The following is a 25,905-nucleotide window of genomic DNA, read 5'->3' on the forward strand; positions in this document are numbered from 1 at the left end:
AGAGTAAACGTCCCTACACACTACAGAGGAGAGTAAACGTCCTCCTAGGGAATTTCCCAAGAAAATGTGAAGAGTTCAGAAAAATGGTTTTCTTTCTTTCTTTATAAAACATTTTATTTATTTATTTGACACAGAGAGAGAGAGAGAGAGAGAGCGCGCACAAGCAGGGGGAAAGGCAGAGGGAGAGGGAGAAGCAGGCGCTCGACTAAGCAGAGAGCCCCACGCAGGGCTCAATCCCAGGACTCTGGGATCATGACCAGGGCCAAAGGCAGATGCTTAACCAACTTGGCCACCTAGGCGCCCCTTGTTAGGAGTTCTTAATGAAGAGACCACCACTTACTAACTGAAAATACATTTAGGGGTGCCTGGGTGGCTCAGTGGGTTAAAGCGCCTGCCTTGGACTCAGGTCATGATCCCAGAGTCCTGGGATCGAACCCCATATTGGGCTCTCTGCCCAGCAGGGAGCCTACTTCCACCTCTCTTCTCTCTGCCTGCCTCTCTGCCTACTTGTGATCTCTGCCTGTCAAATAAATAAATAAAATCTTAATAAAAAAAGAAAATACGGGGCGCCTGGGTGGCTCAGTGGGTTAAGCCGCTGCCTTCGGCTCAGGTCATGATCTCAGAGTCCTGGGATCGAGTCCCGCATCGGGCTCTCTGCTTAGCAGAGAGCCTGCTTCCCTCTCTCCCTCTCTCTGCCTGCCTCTCCATCTACTTGTGATTTCACTCTGTCAAATAAATAAATAAAATCTTTAAAAAAAAAAAAAAAAAAAAAAAAAAGAAAATACATTTAAATCTAGTATAGAAAAAAACTCCCGAAAAACACCAATCATTTTCTAGGGCATGGAGATGGGAATTAGAAAAGAATATTTTTCATTAAGTTTTTTTTTTTCTATTTTTAATCACTGCAATGAAAATGTTTTTCCTCTTCAAGACAAAGGAACTGAGCTTAGCTATTTTGTACCACATGATTACACCTAAGGCCACACCACCTTGGAACCATAAGGAGGAGCTCACTCAAACACACGGACACTGAAGGAGTAAAGCAGTAAGGAATATCCTTCCTAGATGACATACTTGGACATTTATCAAATCACCAAACCTCCAAAACTGTTACGTGAAGAATAGTAACCTCTTACATTTTTGAAATAATCAGCATTCCACCACATAGGCACAAAATACTAAAATAAAAAGAACCTTGAATTTTCACAGTGAAAGGTGTACCATGTCCCATAAAAAAGTGACAGAACCCACCACCATTAAGACATATTCTGAAGTTATTAAATTTCAAAGATAAAGAAGCTAGTAAAAAGGTTCAAAAAAGTATCTAGATAGTAAAAAAAAAATCAGGCCAGGGTTGGGAGAAAATATGACTGACATTAGGCTTTCCACAGTAACAAAAAAGCAGTGTCTATAAAGTTCAGAAAGGAAAAAAGTGTGACTCTATAACTTTTTATCTGCCAAGGCTCTCTTCAGGAATAAAACGGACATTTTCAAGCAAGAAAGAAATTAAGGAACAGTGTACTTAGGAGCTCCTTGGGAAAAGTAAAATAAAAACCTATAAATACCAGACAGCAACGAAGTAAATGTAAATAAAGTACTCGGTAATGAAACTGTCATTAAAAGGACTGGTGAAATTTGAAGAATAACTCTTGTAGTACAGGAAGATTTCCTTTAACTTCAGATTCCTTCAGTTTCACTTCAGCTTGGAGGGTCTTGAACTCACGACCCTGAAATCATGACCTGAGCTAAGATTAAGAGTCGGACACTTAAGGGATTGAGCCAGCCAGGCACCCCTTATATCAATTTCTTTTCTGATAATTTCAAGTAAAATTAAATTCTGGTACATAAAAATAGCACCTATAATAAGATCTCATTTTTGTCTGCCTATCTTGCTCTATATATGAAGAGAGAAATGATTATGGTGTTTCATCAATATTTGTTTGGGGGCACCTGGGTGGTTCAGTTGGTTAAGCCTCTGCCTTCCGCTCAGGTCATGATCCCAGGTCCTGGGATTAAGCCGCTGCATTGAGGTCCGTGCTCTGCAGGGAGCCTCCTTCTCCCTCTGTCTATATGCCCCTCCCCCTGCTTGTGCGCATACTCCGTCAAATAAATAAAATCTTTAATAAAGTAAAAAATAAATTCTTGTTTGGGTTGGTGGAACCTGGGGTAATGTTCTACTTTTTTCCATTTTTCTTTTATTTATGTATTTGAGAGAGAGAGAGATTAAGAGAATGAGTGGGAGGATGAGCCCAGGGAGAAGCAGAGTCCCCGATGAGCAGGGAGCCCGACACAGGACTCGATCCCCGGACCCTGAAATCATGACCTGAGCTGAAGGCAGATGGTCAACCAACTGAGTCACCCAGGCGCCGCCCCCCCATTTTTCTTCTCTAAAGTGGTGTAATTTTTAACAGTAATCATATATTATTATGACAAAAACAGTAACTCTTAAAAATAGTAACACTTAGGGGTGCCTGGGTGGCTCAGTGGGTTAAGCCTCTGCCTTCAGCTCAGGTCATGATCTCAGGGTTCTGGGATCGAGTCCTACATTGGGCTCTCTGTTTGGCAGGGAGCCTGCTTCCTCCTCCTCCTCTCTCTCTGCCTACTTGTGATCTTTTTCTGTCAAATAAATAAATGAAATCTTTAAAAAAAAAAAATTAAAAAAATAATAATACTTAAAAATCAACAAAAGTGGATACATATCACTTGAGAGCACCTGGCTGAATGGATGGCTACCGAAAGCAATGTCTTGAAGAACTTTGGGAGAATCTCCCAGATGGTCATATCTATAAGTGAGATCCACTGGGCTGCCAATAAGGGCCACTTTTAAGTCATTGTGAAGCCAGCTGAAATAAAAACAACAAAGATTTTAGAGTTAAATTACTAAATTAGCATAGCCACCAGTCTTAACAATGTAGCCTAGAGGCTACATCTATTTATGTTACAAATGTTAAAGCACAAAGCAGTCACAGAACATTTGGCCTTCACATACATAATTTATTGTGTACCTTTCAAAATAACACTGTTGTAAAAATGCACACCAAGGTAAGTCAGTGAATTAATTTGCTGTGTAAGAATGCCAATCCTAAGCAAGCTGCAAAAACTTTAATTTTAGAATAAATGATGCGTAATTTTTATTTTACCATATTTACATAGCAGAGTCAATTATCTCCTAATTATCCATTAAGGTGATTTAAATATAGTTAATGAAAATAAACTACATCATTCAAATTTATTCTCTTTGCCAGGGAAGTAAGGATCCAGCTCTTCTAAAACTAGATACAAACATGGTGACTATATATTCTATTTGAGACAGTGCAGGTTTTCATCTGCCTCCTGCGGCATTAACAATTCCCCCTCTCACTCTCAACAGTGTCATAGTATACATAATAAATTATACCAGTCTGTTCATATTTGTCTAAGATATGAAAAGATGTAGGTATTCTACATCTGCCCCTACTCTTCAAAGAAATGTTAAAAAAGAAAACTGAGGAGTAATGACACTAACTGCAGTATATGACTTGAGACTGAATCCTGAGCAGGAAAAAAAGTTATAGACAAAATTATGGAAAAACTGGTGCATCTTGAGTTACTTCAAAATAAGAGGACGAAGTATTAAGATCAGCAGCGGGGGAGGGAGGGAATGGACCTGCTAGACACTGCACTCCAATTATCTTTTGGAGTCTCATTCCCACTAACACTATTAGGAATTATTACATAAACATTTTTAAAACCCTGAATATTACTACTAACCTCTTTCGAATTCTAGCATTAAACAGTGGTGCCTCAAAACGTGGATTTGTACCAACCAGAAGGACAAGATCTGCCTCTTCCACACCAGCAATTGTAGTATTAAGAAGATAGTTGGAACGCAAATCTGTGCTAGAAATAAAAAATTAAAAATGCAGGTTTACTTCAAAACTAATACATAATGAAAATCCAGGCAATATTTTCATGTCAGCAAGCCCATGGTATTCCCAGACAAAACAATTCCTATGAAGTATTTCCAAATTACATCAAAGTTTCAGATATATTTTTTTGTAATATTTATTTATGTGAAAGAGGGAGAGAGAAACCATGTGCATGTGAGCAGGGGGAGGGGCAAGGGAGAGTGAGACAAGTACATTCCCTGCTAAGTGGGGAAGCCTACTCAGGGCTCAATCCCAGGACCCTGAGATCAAGACCTGAGCCGAAATCAAGAGCTGTATGCTTAACCAACTGAGCGACCCAGGCACCATTCAGATACTTATTGATAATTGGGATTCTCCAATAGTTCCTGGGTTGACTTTGGTCTCTGTGTGAAAAGAAACTGATGGGTATGATGGAAAATCCAAGCTGTCAGTCATCACTTACTGATGCCACAGACGTACTTATTAATTTAAATTTTTAAAAATTAAAAAAAAAAAAGATTTTATTTATTTGACAGAGATCACAAGTAGGCAAAGAGGCAGGCAGAGAGAGAGGGAGGAGGAAGCAGGCTCCCTGCTGAGCGGACAGCCCGATGTGGGGCTCGATCCCAAGACCCTGGGATCATGACCTGAGCCGGAAGGCAGAGGCTTTAACCCACTGAGCCACCCAGGCGCCCCCTATTTACTTATTTATTTAAGTAAACTCTATCACCAATGTGGGATCGAATTTATGACCCCGAGATTAAGAGTCACCCACTCTACCAATTGAGCCGGCCAGGAGCACCAGATGTAATGGTTTATACACAACTTTATAACTACAACAAAGCAGGCCTCGATGCTGGCTTCGTAGTTCTCACCCAGCTCCTGCAGTGGGGAAGACCTCTTCCGTGCACAGGGTGTCAGAGTCCACCCTATTAAGCAAATCTTTGAGAGCTACCAGGGCTTCAGCATCCACCAAGCCACCTGCAATTGCTGCCACATCATTGCCTTGAAAACTCTGCAACTGGAAATGCATAAAAAGGGAATTACCAAAAACATCTATTCAGCAAAGACTACTACTCAGAAAACAAAACAACAGTCATTTTAAAGTATTAAAAAAGCAACAAACTTTAGACTAGAAAGGCTTATACTAACTATTAATCTAGAAGTAACAAACAAAGGTGTCTGTGAGGCCCAATAATAATATCAGGCTTGGCGGGTATAATAATACCGCCAGTGAGGAGGAAAGGTATTTGTTTTAAACTAGAAACAAAGGGGGCTCATGATGAGGTTTGGAGGATGAAGACTGAATTACAGTTAAATTTGACTTCTTCCAAAGTATCTACTACTCCCTCAAGCCGTTTGTGTACATTTCTCTGACTAGAAAGCCACTCCCCCATCTTTGCTCTGGCAAGTCTGCATTCATTCTTAGACTTTGCCTAATTGACCTTATATAGGAAGGCATCCCTGATATGCTAGCCTGGTTGGGCACCCCTCCCATGTGCTCTCTCGTATACCATTTCCTGCACAACTACCTGAGCACATGACACCTGACTGACTACAGGTCTTTCCCTACTACAAGACTGTGGGAAGTAGGGACCATGAGTTAGCGGTCTCTACATCCCTACCTCCAGCGTGACTATCTAGCATACGGCTCTTAATGTATGTTGTTAAATGAAAGGCAATCATGACAAGAAAAAATGAAGAGACACACATTCCCCACTTTGCTACAAAGATGTTCCTTGAAAATCACAAATACTATTTATTCTATACTTCAATTTTTTACCATTCCAGCTACACGAGAGAGTGCATCCTCCCAGGAGGTATAGGTTAAAAGCCCCTTTTCATTTCTGACCATCGGCTCCGTAAGTCTTTGACGTTTTAGCCCATCATAGGCAAATCTAAATAACAGAAATTACACCATTTGTGGAATCCTGCTGAAGAGGCAACTGGTTTTCAAGTTTAAAATCTAAAAAAAATGCTATTTAAACACTGTACCAGTTATAGTGTCAAAGAGACTGATGAACACTTGGATACAAATAATTACTCCCGGTTTTTGGAAGATGAATAAATATTTTATGAACATCATCCAAAACTAAAACATCATCTAAAGAGTTTGAGTTCTTATAAGCTGTTTTCAGCTAACTGAAATTACAACACAAAAAAATCTGATAGCTGAAGAAGCAAAGTCATTTTTATTTATAAAACCTGAATACTTTTAGATATTTTATCAAAATTATGATGTACAAGCTCTAACTTACATGTAGCTTTTCTCTAATGAACAAATTAGAATAGATTAAGTACCTTAATCCACTTCAAAATTGCAGGATGGGTATTTGTCAGTTAATATGAAAGCCAGCGATATACCTAGACTACTGTTAATTTTCTCCAATTCTCCATATTAACAGTCTAGATTTTTCAATAGTCTATATTTATTAACTAATTTGCAAGTATAAAAACTATTTTAAAATTAAAATTACCATAAAATATACTTCAACTCAAGTGCAAAAGTTAAGGAAAACAATGCCGCATATACCTGGTTTTATCAGAGATCCACTCTTCATTGATGTCCTCGTGCATCCTTGGCAAAATCCTCATCACCTCTCCTGTTCTTGTGCTTACCACAATATTACTTCCAACTGCATCCATGACATCAATGGATTCCGTCTTTCTGAGAAAATAAGCAGATGTATTTACTATGCTGATTTTCTGCTATCTGATATAGCCAAAACAAAAAATTTTACAATGACTTGCCTTTCTGAATTTCTAAAAATAATGGCACCAAGAGAAATTGCAATAAAATAAAAATATCCTCATATCTGACTACTTCACACAAATTCCTACTGTAAAAATAAAGCTTTAGGGACACCTAGGCGTCTGACTGTTGATTTCAACTCAGGTCATGATCTCAAGGTAGCGAGATCAAGCCCTGTGTGGCGTGCAGAGTCTGCCCTCCCTATGCTCCTCCCCGCAACTGCACATGCATGAGATTGCAAGCTCTCTCCATAAATAAAATCTTAAAACATAAATAAAGCTTTAGAGACTGTTAACTAATATAGAAGCCAATGGTAAGGGTTCTAAGTGGCCAAATCTGGGAAATATGATTATCAAAATAAATAGCAAGAAGGTAAGATTTCTGGTTATGGCTGATTAAAAAAGCCTGACAAATCCTCCCCTCAAAAAAGCAAAAATAAAGTTGGACAAAATTAGCAAAGATAACCACTTTGGAAATCTAACAAAAAGGGACACACCATCACAAGAAGCTTTTATGCAGGGAAAAACAACTGAACTTCAAGTAAAAAGGCTGGAAATCAGTGGTGATGTGAATTGGGGCCTGTTCTCATCCCCTTCCCCACCACCTTGAACAGGTTCTGCAAGGCTGAGGTAAGCTGTGGAGATGGAAGCTTCTCCGCCTGCATTATGGGAGTCTCAGAAGAAAAACAGAAAAATCTCTACTTACGTCATCTCAGCTATGCACTGTGCCTTATCCCCCAAATCCTTTTTATACATATATATATGGTTTAAAACCTAGAACTGTAAAAAACTCCCATATATTCTGGTGGAAGTTTAAAAATGGGAGGGCAATTTAATGATATGTTTCAAGAACCTTAAAAATACACCTGGGGCGCCTGGGTGGCTCAGTGGGTTAAAGCCTCTGAGCCTCAGCTCAGGTCATGGTCCCAGGGTCCTGGGATGGAGCCCCACATCGGGCTCTCTGCTCAGCGGGGAGCCTGATTCCTCCCCTTTCTCTGCCTGCCTCTCTGCCTACTTGTGATCTCTCTCTCTGTGTCAAATAAATAAATAAAATCTTAAAAAATAATAATAATAAAAAAAATTAAAACCCTCAAACTTATTGCAACTACCTACTCCATTTCCCGGTTTAGTAAGAAGATTCAGATATACAAGAAAAAAAATTCATTTGTAACAATTTTTAAAAAATATTTTATTATTAATTCACTTGAGAGACAGAGAGAGAGAGAGAGAAAGTGTATAAGCTGGGGGGAGAGGGAGAGAATCTGAAGTGGACTCTTGTGCTGAGCACAGAGCTATATGTGGGGCTTGATTTCATGACTCAGATCATGACCTGAGCCAAAACCAAGAGTTAGATACTTAAGTGACTGAGCTACTCAGGCATCCCAATAACAATTTATATCACAGGTTTACAACTATACAGAAACAAACTAAATGCCTGATAATAGGAACTAACAAAATAAAGTATGATATATCCACATGGTTGAAAACTTAATATACAATGAGAGGAGATTATAAATCTTAAAAAATCAAGACAATTTTACTCTTTGGAAATACAAGTGACTAAAATAATTATATGGTTAAGTACTTTGGAATTAATTTCCAAGAAAATTGTAATTAATTTGCACAGGTTCATCCTATCCTTTAATCTATCTTCTTACTTTCCAGTAAGAGGATTTAACTTAAAGCAAATACCTAAAAACTTAGCAGACCAAAACAATTAGAATACAGCAAGAACACGAATCTTCAATTTTTTTCAACAGCAGTCAACTAAAGGACAGAAAACAAACGGTCAAAAAACACAACAATGAATACCTTGTTTCCCAAGGGCGGGCAGTAAAAGCATAGGGCTTAGAGGTCAGGGCACCTACAGGGCAGATATCGATGATATTTCCAGAGAGCTCAGACATGAACATCTTTTCAACATATGTGCCAACTTGCATATCATTTCCTCTGCCTGTTGTTCCCAAATCATCTACTCCTGCAATTTCACTTGCAAACCTGCAAGATAAAAATGTACTGTCAAATGGTCAAATCCAGCAAAATTATCTCCTTTCCTAACTATGCTCACAAAGAAATAATTATTTTCAAAACACTAAAAAGACAAGAATATATTTTCAATGGTGAACATAGTCCTTGAATAAAAAGAGTTCAATAAATGTTCGCTTGTAAGTTAATTGCAATGTAACACACATACAGAAAATGACACAAATCATGTGTAGCTCAATAAGTTATCACAGAGTTAATGCTTATAGATTTTGATTTGTAAATTCAGCAGAAGCTGATATTCACTGAAAGTGAAAAATTTCATTTTATTGGTTTGTGCAGACAACGATAAAAACATCCCATTCCTATAACCAAAAAAAAGTTGCCCTTTCTTCCAGTGTTGTTATTCCACCAAATTTGTGAGTATTAGATAAGTATGTGAATGATATTCCAGAAGAGAGGAGGAAAAACATTACCTGATGCAGCGAGTACACTGTATACATCTAGTCATGATGGTCTTTACTAATGGCCCAATGTTCTTGTCCTCCACAGCCCGTTTCCCTTCTAAAAATCGGCTCCTATCACTTCCGAACATCATGGACTGGTCCTTAAGTAGATCAGGAGAGTTAATTTAATGCTGCTAGTAAAATTAAAACTTGAAGCAGCCAAAAACGATTTATGAAGTTAGACTACATACCTGCAGATCACATTCACCTCCCTGGTCACAAATAGGACAGTCCAGTGGGTGATTTGCTAGCAAGAACTCCATTACACCTTCTCTGTATGGATAATTTTAATATATAAAACGATATAAATTTTTGGCACTCAAAATGGTTTGGAAATAGGCTATCTAGATAACCTCCAGAGATGTATCCTTTCACAGAGCATTAATTTTACACTTATTATCAGAAATGCCAATGCAACCACCATTCTAGTATTAGACACATGATCTAAAAAAATGTTTATAGAAATCTAGGAATAAAATATCATTATAGAATCTAGAAAATTATAACTTTTAACAATACAAAATTACCAAAAATTGCTAAATGATCTTCAGAAAACATTCACATTCAAAACAAAAACAAACACACAAATGCACAGCAAAAAAACAAGTAACAGTGCCTGTATAGTATAGTAATATGTTACTGAAATAATCTCAGTTCAGTAAGCCCCAGATTCACTATTCATCACAAGTTACTGAAGAAGAGCTTTTAGTGCTAATTCCATTCTAGGCTCAAAACCACAAACACCTGACTTCACCTCCACAATGTGTACTTACTTCCACTGCTCTCCTGAGCTGAACATGCCAACTTTTTCAGAGCTTGCTACTGAGCTCCTCATCTAGGAGTGGTCTAAATACTGAAATGAGCAATTTTCTGCTCTAAGAAAAGTTACTATGCTAAGTAGCACTAAAGTACCTGGCTTTCTTTGATTTCTCTGAGTTTGTCAGGATATTCCAACCTTTCATTACTGGCATGGCACAAGCAGCTACAACCTGCAATTTCAATGGAAAAATCTTTCAGTTCCCGTATTTATAAGCAACCCAACATATGAAAAGATCAAGTCATCCATCTAAATAGAAACAAAGTACAGTATTTTTTAAGACATAATTTTCCAGTTTTCATATTCACAATATGATAACCTGACTCTTTCTCTTAGAAAAAAATAATATATCATACTTCTAAATTCTATTCTCATAGTTAAAGCAACTTTAGACTCTGAAACAGAACATCAAATAACTCTGTCTTGATTAGCACGTACTACTGAATTAAAACTATATGAGGAAAAATGAATTAAACTGAAAGTGAACCTCTTCATTACAATCCTTCTCTAGTGAAAATCGAACAGCAGAAGAGCTTTCAACATGATGCTTGGCAATTCCGCATCCTAGCTGTGTGTCTTATCACGTGGAAATACTGGCAGGTGTAAGAAGTCACCTTTAATTTCCAAATCTATTACATTTATATAGTGCTTGCATTTATAAAGCACTTTCATCAATGCTTTTCCAGTTTTGAAATGAACAGACTTAACTGCACACAAAAAAATAAATTTCTAGAAACAATTAAACAGGGCTAGGTTTCTCCACTACAGTAATGATTCTAAATAAAGTTTGCTGCAAGATTTAAAGTTTTCTACCTTCTACAGCATGGTGTGGAATTTTAGGTATCAAGTACCTTAGGAGCTTTCTCAATTTCAACCAGGCACATCCTGCAGTTTCCAGCAACAGACAATCTTTCATGATAACAGAACCGAGGGATCTGCATGCCAACCTTCTCACAAGCCTAGAAGACAAAGTAAACATTTTTTTGCATTAGGACAACCTAACCTCATTCCTTTCTTGCCTAAAACACAGAAGAAGAAAAAAGTCATCCCCACCTACCTTATTACACCTATCTATAAATATCTATACCTTCATTCATTCTTACTCCAATCCTGAACAGATTTCCCTCCTTCTTTGTTCTTGATTACTACCCCTATCTACTCTTGAGCTGCTTCTTTAAGAATCCTCAGCATACCTATACCTTATGTGAAAGAAACGAAATGAACCAACGTCTCAGACTGTGCTGAAGGTTTGACTCCCCCTTTCCATTCTGAACTGCTGTCTACAAAGACACTCCTTCAAACTCTGTCCCAGTGGTTTCATACTGGGATTTCTTCTTTGCTTGGGTCTCCCCCTTTGGATTAGACTTCAACTCACACTGTCTAGTTGGCTATGATCTGCTTCTATATTGGCTCCATACTCCCTCCCTAGGACTTATACTCCCACTGTCATTGACACTCTCCTCAGTTCCCATTTACCTACTAAGAGGGATTAGCCCAGCTCTCCTAGTTATCACTCTTTCCTCTTGAGGCCTACAAACCTATTCAAATTTCCCCTTGAGTTAGCTCTTCCATCTTCAGCCCTTACCTTAAAGCAGTTTCCTCAAATGCCAATGTTTCAACTACTTAGCAAAAATGTACTGAGTCTTCCTGTGTGCTAGATACAGAGGGTATAGGAAGTAACAAGCAAGATCTGGTCCCAACCTTTATATGAGCCCACATTCCAGATGATGATTCTATCTAAACCCTCATGTGTAGCCCTGGAGTCCACCACTCCTCTAAGCTTTAGACTTAAATAGGCATGCACATGTGTATGCTCTATAGATAGCTAAAATTCAACCTATTTCTGTCTCCTATGATACATCCCCAAATAAGCTAACAAAGCCAGAAACTACAAAAATTTCCCTGCTCTTCACTGTTCCCAAAGGCCTGTATCTTACTCTCCCTGAATCTATCCTCTTACTTTCATTCCCATTGCTACTATCTATTTTAGGCCTTTCATTTTCTGCTCTACTAATGCAACATACTTCTCCTTTGTCTCTCACACTAGTCCTGTTATTCTCCAAACCAGCATCCTCTATAGTCACTGTCACACTGCTTAACTGCCATGAAAACCGCTGACAGGTCAAACTCTAAGCTCTGCAGCATGACACATATCTTCTTTCATGACTGGACCTCTCTATCAGAGTAATATGAGATCCTGTTATCTTCTACATATACCTTATGTCCCAACAATACCAACCATTTGAAGCTTTTGTCCAAATATAAACACTTACTTAGCCTTTAAAATTTCCTCAGGGATCACCTGAGATACCCCTAACATCTCTTTCTATCACCTCCTGTACCTGGCAAAAATACTCTCCACCGCATGTCTGTGCTTGGCAGATAGACTAGAAATGACTGCTAACATGAATAAAGAGCATTTCAGCTTTCGATAACTTGCAGATGGAATGAAGCATCACTTCTCCATGACCAACTCTGTTAGTTCTGAAGGAATCTGGAAAAATTACATATTCCAGGCATAAATTCAAGAACAGACTACCTTCCATTTACCTGCTTAATAGGACACATTCTTGGAAATATTACTAAAAATTGATAAGTTACATGAAGTGAAAAGCATCAAGCAGGTTCACAACAAAGATTACCTTTTTCCCAAACTTACCCATATTCATTTATAATTTATATTTGGTAACTTCAAACTTCTAGTAGGTATTTACTTGGAAAACAGAAGTAAAACAATTTACTATACTCACTAAGAAAGTCAGAAACAGATAAATGATAGCTCACTTTGAAATGCCAAGATTTTAAATCCAATTTATTTTCATATAATTTTACTATCTATAGTTCTTTTATGAGCATTTATCAAGGAATCTTAAAATTTTTAGAAGTAGATAAACGGTATAAAGGAAGCAAATTGACAGTCCTTAAAAACCAGAACATACGCAAAAATAAAGAATTAGAACATATGCCTACTTGGAGGACGGTAGTTCCTGGTTCCACCATAACAGATTGACCATCAACAAATACTTCAATTAAGTTGCTTGCTGCTGTGGCAGTTGTTCGAACTGACCATGAAAAATATTGAGATGAGAAATAAATTAACAGTTAAATTATAGCAAAGGATAGTGGATTAACTCTAACCTACAAGCCTAAATATTTTCCTCATTTTATACTATTCCCCTCTACTTCTCTAGATGCAAACCTATGAAATAAAGAATTAGACAAAAGCTTTTCCAATCCTGAATACCAGCTAGAATATGGCTATCCACTTTTAGTGGTAGTTTAACTTGAAACTTAATACCACTAAAAATATGTTCATGGAAATACCATTTTTCAAAAGCAGCATAACTGCTTTTTCCATTCTGGCACTGATAGGCAGTTCCTACTACTTTCTATTTCATGACACCTTCTATAAACTATTTAGTTGTATTTTAAAAATTACTCTAGGGGTGCCTGGGTGGCTTAGTCAGTTAAGTGGCCTACTCTTGGATTTTAGCTCAGGTCATGATCTCAGGATTGTGAGATCAACCCCTGTGTCAGGCTTCCTGCTCAGTGGGGAGTCTGCTTCAAATTCTTTCCCTTTGCCCCTCACCCTGCTTGTGTGCTCTTTCTCTCTAAAATATATAAATAAATCTTAAAATTATTTTATTCGACTAGGATCATTTATTTCTATTTTACTTAAATTACAGTTTAGGGTCTTTCAAGAAACATTCCATAAACCAATGAATTTACAGAGATAAAAGGCTAGTACCCACAAGTGCAAAAAAAAAAAAAATACTCACCACATCCTTTGGAAGACTTATTAGAAAGGCCTACTAAGGCCCTTCTTAGAGGTATCCTTAACATATTGCTAAGAATAAAACAAAGAAGAGTTATATTATCATAGGAAAAGATAAAACCCTAATTATAAACTTTTTGGTAATAGTTCATAGGTTTTAAATACTTCACAAACATTATTACATTGAACATTCATGAGCCCTGATTTTTCCCCTCAAATTCTAGAGATGAGAATACCCAGTCTCAGGAGATAACTGAGTACAATCAATTGCCCAAGTACAATCCCAAAGAGCTAAGGAGTGGCTAGTGTAAAAATCTATGTAAAGGGCAGTTTTGTGTTGTTTTTAACTATCAACAGATGATCAAATATAAATGGAGTAAAATAAACTCAAAGAACAACAGTGGACTTAGCATTAATACTCTGTAAAATGACGTCTACCTTCCTGCCTTCGTTTCCTGCCAATACTCACTCTAACATTCTATGTGCTATGCAGTGATCTACTAAATGCTCCTGAGATTCTGAGCTGGCTCACAAGTTCAAGCCTTTTAAGCATCTGGAGTGCCATTTTCTGTGCTTAGTACATTTATCTTGCGGATTTGCAATTCTATGTCTGTTCTACCCTCGCCGAATTATGAACTGCTTAAATTTTTCCATCTTTAGGGCCTATTTCCAAGGCTGGTACATAGTCAGCTCTAAAACAGTGGTTTTCGACCAGGGACAGTTTTGCTTCCCATGGAACACGTGTCAACATTTGGACACTGCTGTCACAACTGGGGGAAAGCTACTGGCCTCTACTCGGTAGAGGCCAGGGTTCTGTTAAACATCCTACAATGCACAGGGCAGTCTCCTATAATAAACATTTGCTAAATTACTAAAAGAAATGGCAGTGAATTACATAAATAACACCAATTAAAGATATACACAAGCAAAGAGAAAAGCTATCTGAACTTTTAGAGTTTTTATCCATTCACTTGGTCATAAGATCTAAGCACTGAGCTTTTTGTCTATTCACTCGATCAAATGGACTAAGCATCTGAATTATAATTTTTCACTTAGAAAGTCTAAAAAAAGGAAATTAAGGGATCAGAATGTATCAACATAATGACTTTCAAAGGCAGAAAGTGGAAGACAGTCCATACACCTAAGATTTAAGTATGAAGTTTCAGTTACCTATTACAGAAGAGGTATAACAGAAAATGTCATTAAATCAGACTTTAGTTAATTCATAACATTCATTAATTCAGAACTTGTGATTCTAAATTTGCAGACATGAAGTCTATTAACCACAAGTGAGTGATTTTTGGTAAATCGAGTTTCTGCTTCTCTATCTATTGATAAGGAAGAAAAGAATACTTCCTAGGCTATGCATTAGTAGTAGTAGTTCAATAAATGTCAATTAAATCTAAATTCAGTTCAGACAGTACTAGCCATTGAAGAACAGTTTCAAAATCCTCTTCCCCCCCCAAAAAAAATAAAAATAAAAAATAAAATAAAAACCCTCTTCCTTTGTACTCCCCCTGTACCATCAGCACACACTGTGTATACAGCTTTAGCATTCCACCTACTAAATTACAAGTTGGTCGTCAATTTTAGTACCTACTGAAGTGTAAGCTCCTTGAAGAAAAATGGTGTAATTTGGTCATTTCCCTTTTCTGAAGACCTAGCCCTTGAAAAAAATAACCACCAAACAATCTTATCACCAAGTTCCAAAATGAGTAGCATCTGTCTTACTAAATTCTATTGATGATATAAAGGTAAATCTGAATTTGCTGAATCAGTGCAATGACAGACTGAAAATCAACAATCAATATTTCATACAACAATGTAAACACTTTCTATTATTTTGTCTCCAATACTATCTAAAAGTATTGTCCACTTTAGCTAGGAAATCAACCAGAACTAGGCTGTCTCTTGAAAATCCAGCATCAAAGGGAAGAGTGCATAGCTCCAACAGAAGACAGCTATACAAAATTTCAATACGTACTTTACACATATTTATCTATCACACAGGAATGGAAATAGTCATCTTTAAATGGGAAAATGTTAATGACCAAACATTTCTAAAACCAGAAGGGGCACTTTTTAGTATGAGAACCGTACTATTCCACATTCCCCACCGCACATCCTGCATCCATGCACTTCTCTCCCTCCAAGGTATACCGCTCTACTGTATGCTGCCATCATCTATCCTGGACTATTAGGACAGCCCACCTACAGGTCTCCCAGCTTCCACACTGTCCCCACAGCTTCTCCCCTCTCCCCACAGGCTGTGGCCTCAGACCGAAATGCTTTTCCTTCAGATCTTTCTGACTTCTTGCCCTTGAAATTTGGGATTAACAGACATTCCTCAGGGAGGCTTTCCTTGATCAGCCTATCTTAAAATTTCCTAACTACTCCCTAGTCATATCACCCATTTTATTCTTCTTCGTGGCCTCATTTCTCGTTTATAATAGAAGTTCAAATTTCCACTTCCCTGGAATTAAAAAGGGCAGGTGCTCTGACAGCCCTGTAACACCCTGCTTAACGATGCACATGCAATTCGGTGGAAAAAAGAACACTCTCCAAGGAAACAACTTGGGTGTTTATTCATCAGTAACAGTTCAAGCTACATTTGCAATGTCCTCAAATCGTTCTGGAGCAGAGCTGTGTCCGATCTACGGATCCCATCCAATGGATCCCCATTAGATCCCAACATAGCTAAACAACGTAGCTATGTCATTAGCAGTGCGACCTTGGGCAAACTTTTTAAACATCATTTTCTTCAGTTTCCCCACCAGGGAAAAGAATAAAAAATACTGCCCAATGCACTCAATGGAAAAAACAAAACAACAACAGAGAGGTGTGGATGGTTGCTAAGGCAATAGGGGCCAAACAGTGTACTGTACCAAGGACATCCTAACTTGGGGGGGAAATGCTCAGTCTTTACGCCTAAGTCACTTGACATACGTCCTCTCCCAGGGAACAAAACGGCCTCCGCTCCACAAAGGGGAATGTCCTGCATTTCCCCTGCAGAATGAAGGTCACCCACAAGCCTGCCACCGGTCCAGCGCTCCCAGGGCCTCCAGGTTCTCCACTTGATTTCCGCTCCAAGAAACCGGAGACCACGGCCAACAGCCCTCACCTGCCGGCCCTAGGGGCTTCCGGGAGAGGCGGGGTGGGACGTGATGTCCAGTCAAGGACAAGAGTAGAATAAGTCACCTGGGCCAAAAGTCTCGTCAAGAAATCAACTGCTATGGCAAGAGGAATGTCAGTCTTCTCACGCTATTCACTGCCTCACCTTCTCCTCCGAGCCGCCGAAGCCGCTCCACAGAATTGTCTGTACCGCAACAGCCCCCTCAGAGGCCAGACTGCTTACTCAATATGGCGGCCTCGGCTCAGCTCGCCCGCCGGGGCCTGGAGAACGGCAAGCCAGGAGGGACTAGAAACCCCGGATTCGACAATTTCCGTTCAGCAAGAGTTCGGCAATTTCCGTCAACCGCACAGGGGGCGGGGCGGAGGGCGAGCCGCCTAGAGCGAGCGGGGGCGGAGGGCGGGGAGACAGTTTGGAACCGCAGTTCCGCCGGAAGTAGCTCTGCGCCTGAGGCCGAGCGTCTTCGGTCATCTCCGGCGCTTCGAGGGGCGGTTCCTGTAGTGTTCCGGAGCCGCGGAGGTACTAACTTAAGAAATATCCCTTTTATTAGTTTATTTGCAAACACAAAGAGGCCCGCAGACAATCGGTGGGCCGTTCAGTTCAGAGCCCCCGAATTTTTCGTGGAGGAATGAGGCTCTTAACGTACTTTGACCTTTAACCTTCGACCCGGTGCGGCAGAGGGAAACGCCTCCGTCTCTATATAAGGCTTTTTCCGGCCTTTTGCGGCCCTTTTTTTTTCTTCCTCATAGCGCTGGTCCGCGGCTCCCTCCTCTTCTCTTTTCTTTCGTTGCCGCCCGGTTCCTAGGACCAGCCGACGCCATGGGTTTTGGAGACCTGAAAAGCCCCGCCGGCCTCCAGGTGCTCAACGACTACCTCGCGGACAAGAGCTACATCGAGGGGTGAGGACGGGCCCGGGATGGGGTCGGGCCACGTGGCGCGGCCTCTGCCGCCGCTGGGGGCAAGGCGGCCGGGCTGCGAGCGGCGAGGAGTTAAACGTGCTTGCTTTCCCCGGACTTGATGCCCCCAGGTTATCCCGCGAGCACTCGGGTTGTGGAAGCAAGCCTGTAGGTCTTCGTGAGATGCTGCAAACTTTGAGGTCCACGAAGTGGCGGGGATTCCCAGGGTGGGGCGGAACACCAAATGCATGGTCCCTGATCTTGAGCTTATTTAAAAAAAAAATAAGTACAGCAGCTTGGGCTTCCCAGTACCAAATGGGCCATTTCGCAGTAACTAGTTGGACAGAGGTGCCGTTCGTCATTTATTTGCTGGTGTTGGTGGATGTCCTCTTAAAGGCGTGTGCAATTTTGGTCTCCTCGGCAGGTATGTGCCGTCACAAGCAGACGTGGCAGTATTCGAAGCAGTCTCCGGCCCCCCGCCTGCCGACTTGTATCATGCCCTCCGTTGGTATAATCACATCAAGTCTTACGAGAAGGAAAAGGCCAGGTAAAATCACCTTTGTCTTTATCTGGAGAAGAGAACGTTTTCTCCGCTTAAACGCAGGGTTTTCACATGACAGCATTGGACCCAGGCTACAGTTAGTTTTGTTTGGGATATTGTGAGCTTAATTATCCTTGTGACCTGAGAAGGCCGAGAGACTGAAGTCCTCCGTTTTTTCACAGAACAGGTAGCACATGGACAGCAGCAGTTCAACTTTTCCCCACAGTGCCCTGACAGTGTGCCTGGACCCTGACCTGGGGGGCCCACCTCTGGGGTGAGAGGGTGGCTCTTTCACTCAGTCCTTGGCCATTCTTCTGAAACTGCCAGCAAGGGTGGAAGTTTGGGGAAGTGGACTCCCGTTCACTAAGAATGGAACTGAGCATACTTAACGAAATCTCAAAAAGAAATATTCATACAGAAAGAGTAAATCATAGTGAGTATCCAGTGTAACGTCTCACGTGCTCCTAATGCTTGTTGGGTGAGGAGTTAAACGTGGAAAAATATTTGCCTGGGAGTGTTTAAGGGTAAATTCTTAGTACAAAAGGGATCTGTTGGTAAAGAGTGATGGAAACACATTCTCATGTGCTGTTCAAAAAAGAGCATACTGACCTAGCGGTGGTTGAACTTAAATTTTTTTTTAAGCCTTCCAGGAGTGAAGAAAGCTTTGGGCAAGTATGGCCCTGCCAATGTGGAAGACACCACAGGAAGTGGAGCTACAGATAGTAAAGATGATGATGACATTGATCTCTTTGGATCTGATGATGAGGAGGTATGGCTCAAATTAATATGTGTATCAGTGAGCTTAATCATAGGCTCTGTGGTGAAATTGCCTGGATTTGAATTCTGGTTTCACCACTTTATTACCTGACTTTTTAAGTTCTCACTGGTTACATGATGAATAAAATCAAATCACCATCTTTCGGCTGAGCCCCTGATGGATTTGCTTTTTTCTGATGAAACTGGTCTTTGTTGTGATGGTTCCACTAGCTATAAGGTGAGGCACAACCAACTTTGTGAAATGTACTTAATTTTTTTTTTTTTATAGGAAAGCGAGGAAGCAAAGAGGCTAAGAGAGGAACGCCTTGCACAGTATGAGTCAAAGAAAGCCAAAAGTAGGTCATTTTATAATTTGTGCTGCTTTAACTTTATTTCAGAATAATGTGAGTGATCTTTTTTGAAGTTTGATTTCTAAAGTAATTGCCTCTGCATTTGTTGACGAGGTCCGTATTTAAAAACCTGTATAGGTGGTTCTTCCTAAAACTTCCACAGCTACTGGTCTGCAGCTGTTCTTCCGGTAGCAGTTGTGGCATTCCTCTGTGGGACAGAAACTGTTATACAATTAAAACACCTCTTTCTTAGCACAACAGAAAGTGGGCATGTGAGTAACAAACACAAGATGTATTCTGTAGTTCTGTTTGGCTGAGGAAATGATCCATTAGGAAACAGATTAAGATTTTACAGGTGTTAGCAGTGTCTGAATAATGCTGGCTGTTCCTTTCCTTAGAACCTGCACTTGTTGCCAAGTCTTCCATACTACTAGATGTGAAACCCTGGGACGATGAGACGGATATGGCAAAACTAGAGGAGTGTGTCCGAAGCATTCAGGCAGATGGCTTGGTCTGGGGCTCTTGTGAGTTCAATTTTTGCTTTTTGAAAGTGGCATCTGAAAGTTGCCACTTAACAATGTTTGTCAATCAGTAGGACTCTGCTAACTAAGACTTTTCTTGTTCTTTTCAGCTAAACTAGTTCCAGTGGGATATGGAATTAAAAAACTTCAAATACAGTGTGTAGTGGAAGATGATAAAGTTGGAACAGATATGCTGGAGGAGCGGATCACTGCGTTTGAGGACTATGTGCAGTCCATGGACGTGGCTGCTTTTAATAAGATCTAAAAACTACATCATAGATCATTGCCCTTAAATAAAAGCTTAAAAGACAACTGTTGGCTCTAGACTCTTACATAGGGTGGTTTCCATTTTGAGGGAAGAAATTCAGTGGACAGTACAATCCATAAAAATAAATTTGGGTGTCAGCATTGTTAGATATTTATCCCAACAAAGAGGAAAATATTTATCACAAATAACTATGAATACAGGTAGGTGTTGAGTAGATTTTATAAACAGATTCATGGAAATAGACTCATTCTTAGTGTAGTTTCTGTACCCAATGCACAAGGATACATACCACTTGTACCACAGCATTTCAAGTTTCGTATTTGCTTTTTTTTTTTTTTAAGATTTTTCTTTTTTTTTTTTTTTTTAAAGATTTTATTTATTTATTTGTCAGAGAGAGATTACAAGTAGGCAGAGAGGCAGGCAGAGAGAGGAGGAAGCAGGCTTCCTGCGGAGCAGAGAGCCCGATGCGGGACTCGATCCCAGGACCCTGAGATCATGACCTGAGCCGAAGGCAGCGGCTTAACCCACTGAGCCACCCAGCCGCCCCTTTAAAGATTTTTCTTGACAGAGACACAGCAAGAGAGGAAACACAAACCGGGGGCAGTGGGAGAGGAAGAAGCAGGCTTCCAGCTGAGCAGGGAGCCCGATGTGGGGCTCCATCCCAGGACCCTGGGATCATGACCTGAGCAGAAGGCAGACACTTAACCAGCTGAGCCACCCAGCCCCCCCCCATATTTGCTTTGTTTTCAAAAGAAATCAAATAAGCTCCGCTTGTGGAAATTTTGGATTAAGAATTTTCAACTAGATTTTTAGCCCTGTAGATTTATAATGGTTCAGACCTTGGGCTTTTAGCAAGGAGTAACAAGGTAATACCTGGACTGGTTTTCTGCAATGGAAATGTTCAGAGTACCTTGATGAGAAATGGGTCAATACATGTAAAGTGCTTAAGATAACGACACCGTGAATGTCCTTTATTTACTGGACTAGTTCATGAAACACTGGAAAAAAAGGGAGTTGAGTGTTGAGATTGACCAATGGCTAATGAAGTAATTTGTTGTCACCTATGATCTTCCAAGTTGGGGGTTACTCCAGGATGAAAAATCACATGAAAATCCCACTAGAGGGTCCTATGGGTGACTCAGTGGTTAAGCGTCTGCCTTTGGTCCCCGTTGGGATCCTGGGGTCCTGGGATCTAGCCCTGCATCCATCTCCCATTACCCCTGCTTGTGTTCCCTCTCCTGCTGTCTCAAAATGTTTTTTAAAAAAATTTTTCTTAGGGTTGCCTGGGTGGCTCAGTGGGTTAAGCCGCTGCCTTCAGCTCAGGTCGAGTCCTGCATCAGGCTCTCTGCTCAGTGCGGAGCCTGCTTCCCTCTTTCTCTGCCTGCCTTTGTCTACTTGTGATCTCCCTCTGTCAAATAAAATCTTTAAAAAAATTTTTTTTTCTTAAAAAAAATCCATCTTGAAAGCAATAAATGAAATGGGGTGTGCAATCTTACTAAAGGACACCTAACCCAGAGGAGGGAAGTTAGGTCACAGAAAGGATTCCCAAAATTTGATAAAACCATTGGGGCTTCTGGGTGGCTGAGTTGGGCCTCTGCCTTCAGCTCAGGACTTAATGGTTTGGGAGGAGGTCCTGGGATGGAGCCCCTGCATCAGGCTCGCTGCTCAATGGGGAGTGTGCATCTCTTGGTGGCCCTCACACTGCTTGTGGGCTTCTCTCAAATAAAACCTGGGAAAAAGAAAAAAAATCACAAGTAAGGGGGAGGGGCAGAGAGGAAAGTAGACTTCCTACTAAGCTGGGAGCCCCACTTAGGTTTCAGTCCCAGAACCCTGAGATGACCTGAGCAGAAGGCAGATGCTAACCAACTGAGCCACCCAGGTGCCCTGATGGAGAGAGCTTGGTTTGTGTTTTGGGGAATGCAATTTTTGAGTAGCACTGTGTCATGGAAAGGTTATAAGGTAGTTGGTTCCCAGGCTATGGTTCATAAACCTGGCTAGGGTGTGGAGGTGGGGACTGAGTGGGACATTTTACTTGGATTTGGATATCAGAACCTATTGGTGAAGAGACTTCAATAATGGGTTTGCTGCAGGTAAGTAAGCAAAGCCAGCTTTTTGTTTTTTTGAGTAGGTCCACACCAAAGTGTGGAGCCCAACAAAAATCTTGAACTCAAGACCCTGAGATCAAGGCCTGAGCTGAAATCAAGAGTCGGATGCTTAACCAGCTTAGCCATCCAGGCGCTCCAGGAATTACTGACTTCTAAAAGTCTTATTTTGTGGTTTCTAATCTGTAGACCAAAGAGATCAAATGATTTGTTTGAAGTCAGAATTTTCCTAGCCAAACCAGACAGTACTATTTTTTCCCTCTCAATCTGACTTTATTTATATGGGAGAGTACCTTAAATGTGGGAAATTGTTTAAATCTGAGATAAAACTTATTTAATTGGTGTATGTATGTACTTATAACTATGATCATCTTAATTAAGCAGTATTTCCAACGTAAGAAATTTTCCAGTTGTCAGCGTCATGAAAGCCGGCAGAGGGCAGCACTTCATTTTCTGTAGAACAGAGCAGCGGGGTTCTGGAAATGTTGCCATGGAAAGATCGAGATGTAGCAACTAGTGAATAGCAGCCCCAAATTACTCACAATGATCGACATGTTAAAGGGCTTGAGCACCAGATAGCTGAAGTATTAACAAAAATGATAAAAACTGTTGATTAAAAATGTGGTTCAAAGTAAAAGGAGCTAAAAAATTTAGAATGGTCATTTCAAACCACAGCTGTCTTATAAATCTTAAAATGATAAATGAAGCACATGACTTTAAAAATCTTGATTCTACAGCCTCCTCTAGATATATTTAGTGGTGTATTTTCATTTTATATTTAAAAAATTGATGAAACAGTAACACTGTACAAAACGGGAGGTTATACAGTGAAGTCTCTGTGTCTTCCCCGCCCCTCTTCCCCCTTGCTCAGGCTTCCCGTTTAGCTCCATAAAAGCAACCATTATCAACAGGTTCTCAGCAATTTCCAGACCTAGTGTGAGCACATGCATGAAGTAATTGTAGCATACAATTCAAACTGTTCTGCACCTTTTACTTTGTCCTTAAAAATAGACTAGGATGTCTTGGAAATTATATCTTGAATATTCCATGGCAGTACTTATAAAGCTTTCTCGTATTCTAACAGTTACATAATCCATTGTCTCATATCTTATTTAGCCAGTCTATTGGAGCTTTAGATTGCTTTCAGTTTTCTGCTGTTATAAACAATGCTCACATTTGCTTGTGAGCCTGTATCCCAAATAACCTGTTTTTGAACCGATGGGCTCAGAAGGCATGAGTAGATATGGAGAAAGAGAGATTTTTTTGGTTTGCTTCTGACTTTGGAGTATTAACAAAAGATAAAAGAGGCCAGGTTTTTTCTTTTTCTTTTTTTTTTTTTTTGGTATGCCCATAAATGATTACAGTAACTCAGACTGTACTTATTTTTCATTATTTAGCATCCCTCACACAAGGGTGAGAACAGTGTGGGAATTAAACATGATTCATTCAGTATCACCGTATTAGAAGCTATAAAAATACAAAAGAAGAGTTAAGAAAATTACAATAGGGAGGTGGCTTGAACACACATAAAATTGTTAAAAATTAGTCATTTTGTGATTAAGCAAGTAATCCAAAAGTTCAGAAGGTTTGGGAAGGCTAGAATTGAAGAAAAATTTTTTGGAGAAGTTGGGACTTGAGCTGGGTGGACCTTGACTGGTAATTTGTTAAAAGAAAAAAAAGAAGAAAAGAAAGAAAGGAAAGAAAAGAAAAAAGTATTCCAAGAGGGGATAAAAGGCAGGAGTAAGAATAGACAAAGCGATATTTACGAGGGGACTAGATCAATTGGGCTGGATTTTGCAGTGTCTGTTTGGGATTAGATGGGGTGGGGCCAGGTTGCACATCCAGGCTGGTTCCTTCAAGGGCAGTGTGTGTGTGTGTGTGTGTGTGTGTGTGTGTGCGCGCGCGCGCCCTGCAGGGTGGGGAGCCTTATAGGTTTCTGAGCCAGAAAATGACACAGGCCGACAGCTCTGACCTGGAGGTGTTATGGATGGAAGCATGGGACTAAAAGGATTGTTACAGTCCGAACATGAACGGAAATGGCTAAATTATGGCACATATACTCAATGAAATACTTTATAAACAATATAATTAAAAAGTGGTGGACTAGAACAACGTTAGAAAGTGCTGGAGTTTTTCCCTATTATAAAAAAATAAGCTTATGGGCAAAGACAAATACAATAGGAGTTGCATTCATGTTTTGGGATCTCTGTGTGGTCCCTCCCACCCCGCCCCCCGAACAAATCCAATTTGGCAGTTATCGTCCTTAGACTAAAAAAGTAAAAAAATACAAAAATACATGCCTCATACACATTGTCCATTTTTTTAAAAAGATTTTTTTTTTAATTTATTTGTTTGTCAGAGAGTGAGCACAGGCAGGCAGAGGCAGAGGCAGAGGGAGAAGCAGGCTCCCTGCTGAGCAAGGAGCCAGATGTGGGACTCGATCCTAGGACTCTGGGATCATGACTGAGCTGAAGGCAGCCGATTAGCCGACTGAGCCCCCCAGGCGTCCCTCACTTTTGGACACCAACATAAGCTATGAGATAAGCAAAGCTGACACTGTTATCCCATTTGGGTAAGGAAACTGAACTCTGAAAGATGATTTGCCCAATTATTCACCTAGAGAGAGAGAAATGAAACCCGGGCCCTTGGCCAGGTAATGATGCTGCCAATAGAATGAAAGAAGTTCTTCATCCCCGCTTTTAGACAATTTAATCCTATTTTATCAGTGTAACCCTTGCTTCATACCCTCAATTAGGGAACGTGAGAAGATAAAGTCACATACGGGTAAATTTAAAATGGAATTAAAACTGATAAAAACATTTTCTCATTGCACACACTGTATGGATGGTAACAGATGCATTTAAGAAATGACCCAAATGAACATCTGTTGTTTGGAATGCCATTGGCCTGCCTAGCTTTCAGTATATTAAAAATCAAAAGAAAATGTTCATGGACTTCTTAAATTCATCCCCCGAGAGAACTGCCCATATGTAAGAATACTGAGGAACTACGGAGTACTATTCAAGCTGAGCACCAACTTGTGCATCTTCTACCCTCATTCTGTCCCAAGGAAATAGGACTGTTTTTCTTTTTTCTTTTCTTTTCCTTTTTTTTTTTTTTTTTACGATTTATTTATTTATATATTTATTTGGCAGAGATCACAAGTAGGCAGAAAGGCAGGCAGAAAGAGGAGGAAGCAGGCTCCCTGCTGAGCAGAGAGGCGGATGCGGGACTCGATCCCAGGACCCTGAGATCATGACCTGAGCCGAAGGCAGCGGCTTAATCCACTGAGCCATCCAGGCGCCCCCCTGGGACTATTTTTCTAAACAATTTTTTCTGATCATAGCCTGTTTTCCTTTCATACGTTTGCCCTTCCTGGGTCACCTACCTAAAAAGCCTCCTTTCTCACCTGCACTTGTGAAAATGGGGGCCATTCTTCAAGATGCACTTCAAATACATCTTCCGAGAAAACTTTCACTCTGCTTCACAGCTCTAGGCACATAGTCTTTTTTTTTTTTTTTTTTAAGATTTTATTTATTTATTTGACAGACAGAGATCACAAGTAGGCAGAGAGGCAGGCAGAGAGAGAGAGAGAGAGAGAGACGGAAGCAGGCTTCCTGCG

General features: G+C 40.1%; 2 protein-coding genes and 2 non-coding genes across 5 annotated transcripts in view; 3 read left to right on the plus strand and 1 right to left on the minus strand.

Annotated features, from left to right (window-relative positions):
* Nucleotides 1-17,107, minus strand: part of NDUFS1 (NADH:ubiquinone oxidoreductase core subunit S1) — a 31,271-nt gene extending 14,164 nt beyond the window's left edge. Inside the window, exons 1-13 of one of the 2 annotated variants that reach the window (XM_032354540.1) lie at nt 16,997-17,107; nt 13,724-13,791; nt 12,915-13,006; nt 10,796-10,903; nt 10,040-10,116; nt 9,319-9,400; nt 9,098-9,228; nt 8,451-8,636; nt 6,421-6,555; nt 5,671-5,785; nt 4,763-4,908; nt 3,751-3,879; nt 2,714-2,843 (exon numbers count right to left, since the gene is read on the minus strand). In XM_032354540.1, the coding sequence (XP_032210431.1) occupies nt 2,714-2,843; nt 3,751-3,879; nt 4,763-4,908; nt 5,671-5,785; nt 6,421-6,555; nt 8,451-8,636; nt 9,098-9,228; nt 9,319-9,400; nt 10,040-10,116; nt 10,796-10,903; nt 12,915-13,006; nt 13,724-13,787 (1,395 nt within the window). In that variant the 5' untranslated portion in view covers nt 13,788-13,791; nt 16,997-17,107. The remainder of the gene's footprint in view (nt 1-2,713; nt 2,844-3,750; nt 3,880-4,762; nt 4,909-5,670; nt 5,786-6,420; nt 6,556-8,450; nt 8,637-9,097; nt 9,229-9,318; nt 9,401-10,039; nt 10,117-10,795; nt 10,904-12,914; nt 13,007-13,723; nt 13,792-16,996) is intronic. The other variant, XM_032354541.1, reaches the window with a different exon arrangement.
* A 429-nt stretch (nt 17,108-17,536) lies between these two features.
* EEF1B2 (eukaryotic translation elongation factor 1 beta 2) lies at nt 17,537-20,225 on the plus strand. Its single transcript, XM_032354542.1, has 6 exons — nt 17,537-17,748; nt 18,170-18,292; nt 18,929-19,055; nt 19,332-19,398; nt 19,791-19,916; nt 20,024-20,225. Exons 1-6 carry the CDS (start codon nt 17,669-17,671, stop codon nt 20,176-20,178), a joined length of 678 nt encoding a protein of 225 aa, XP_032210433.1. The 5' UTR covers nt 17,537-17,668; the 3' UTR covers nt 20,179-20,225.
* Nucleotides 19,170-19,248, plus strand: LOC116598007. The gene has a single exon (XR_004288917.1). It is a non-coding gene; the product is annotated as a small nucleolar RNA SNORD51 (small nucleolar RNA).
* Nucleotides 19,548-19,681, plus strand: LOC116598009. Its single transcript, XR_004288919.1, has one exon. It is a non-coding gene; the product is annotated as a small nucleolar RNA SNORA41 (small nucleolar RNA).
* Nucleotides 20,226-25,905: the final 5,680 nt, after the last annotated feature.

The sequence above is a fragment of the Mustela erminea genome, chromosome 8 (genome assembly GCF_009829155.1).
Source record: "Mustela erminea isolate mMusErm1 chromosome 8, mMusErm1.Pri, whole genome shotgun sequence".
In the NCBI taxonomy this organism is placed as follows: domain Eukaryota; kingdom Metazoa; phylum Chordata; class Mammalia; order Carnivora; family Mustelidae; genus Mustela; species Mustela erminea.

Coding starts and splice junctions, on each gene's coding strand:
- EEF1B2 (XM_032354542.1), top strand. CDS start 17,669: ATGGGTTTTGGAGACCTGAAAAGCCCCGCCGGCCTCCAGGTGCTCAAC. Junction 18,293..18,928: donor TACGAGAAGGAAAAGGCCAG/GTAAAATCACCT, acceptor TTTTTTTTTAAG/CCTTCCAGGAGTGAAGAAAG. Junction 19,917..20,023: donor TGGCTTGGTCTGGGGCTCTT/GTGAGTTCAATT, acceptor TGTTCTTTTCAG/CTAAACTAGTTCCAGTGGGA.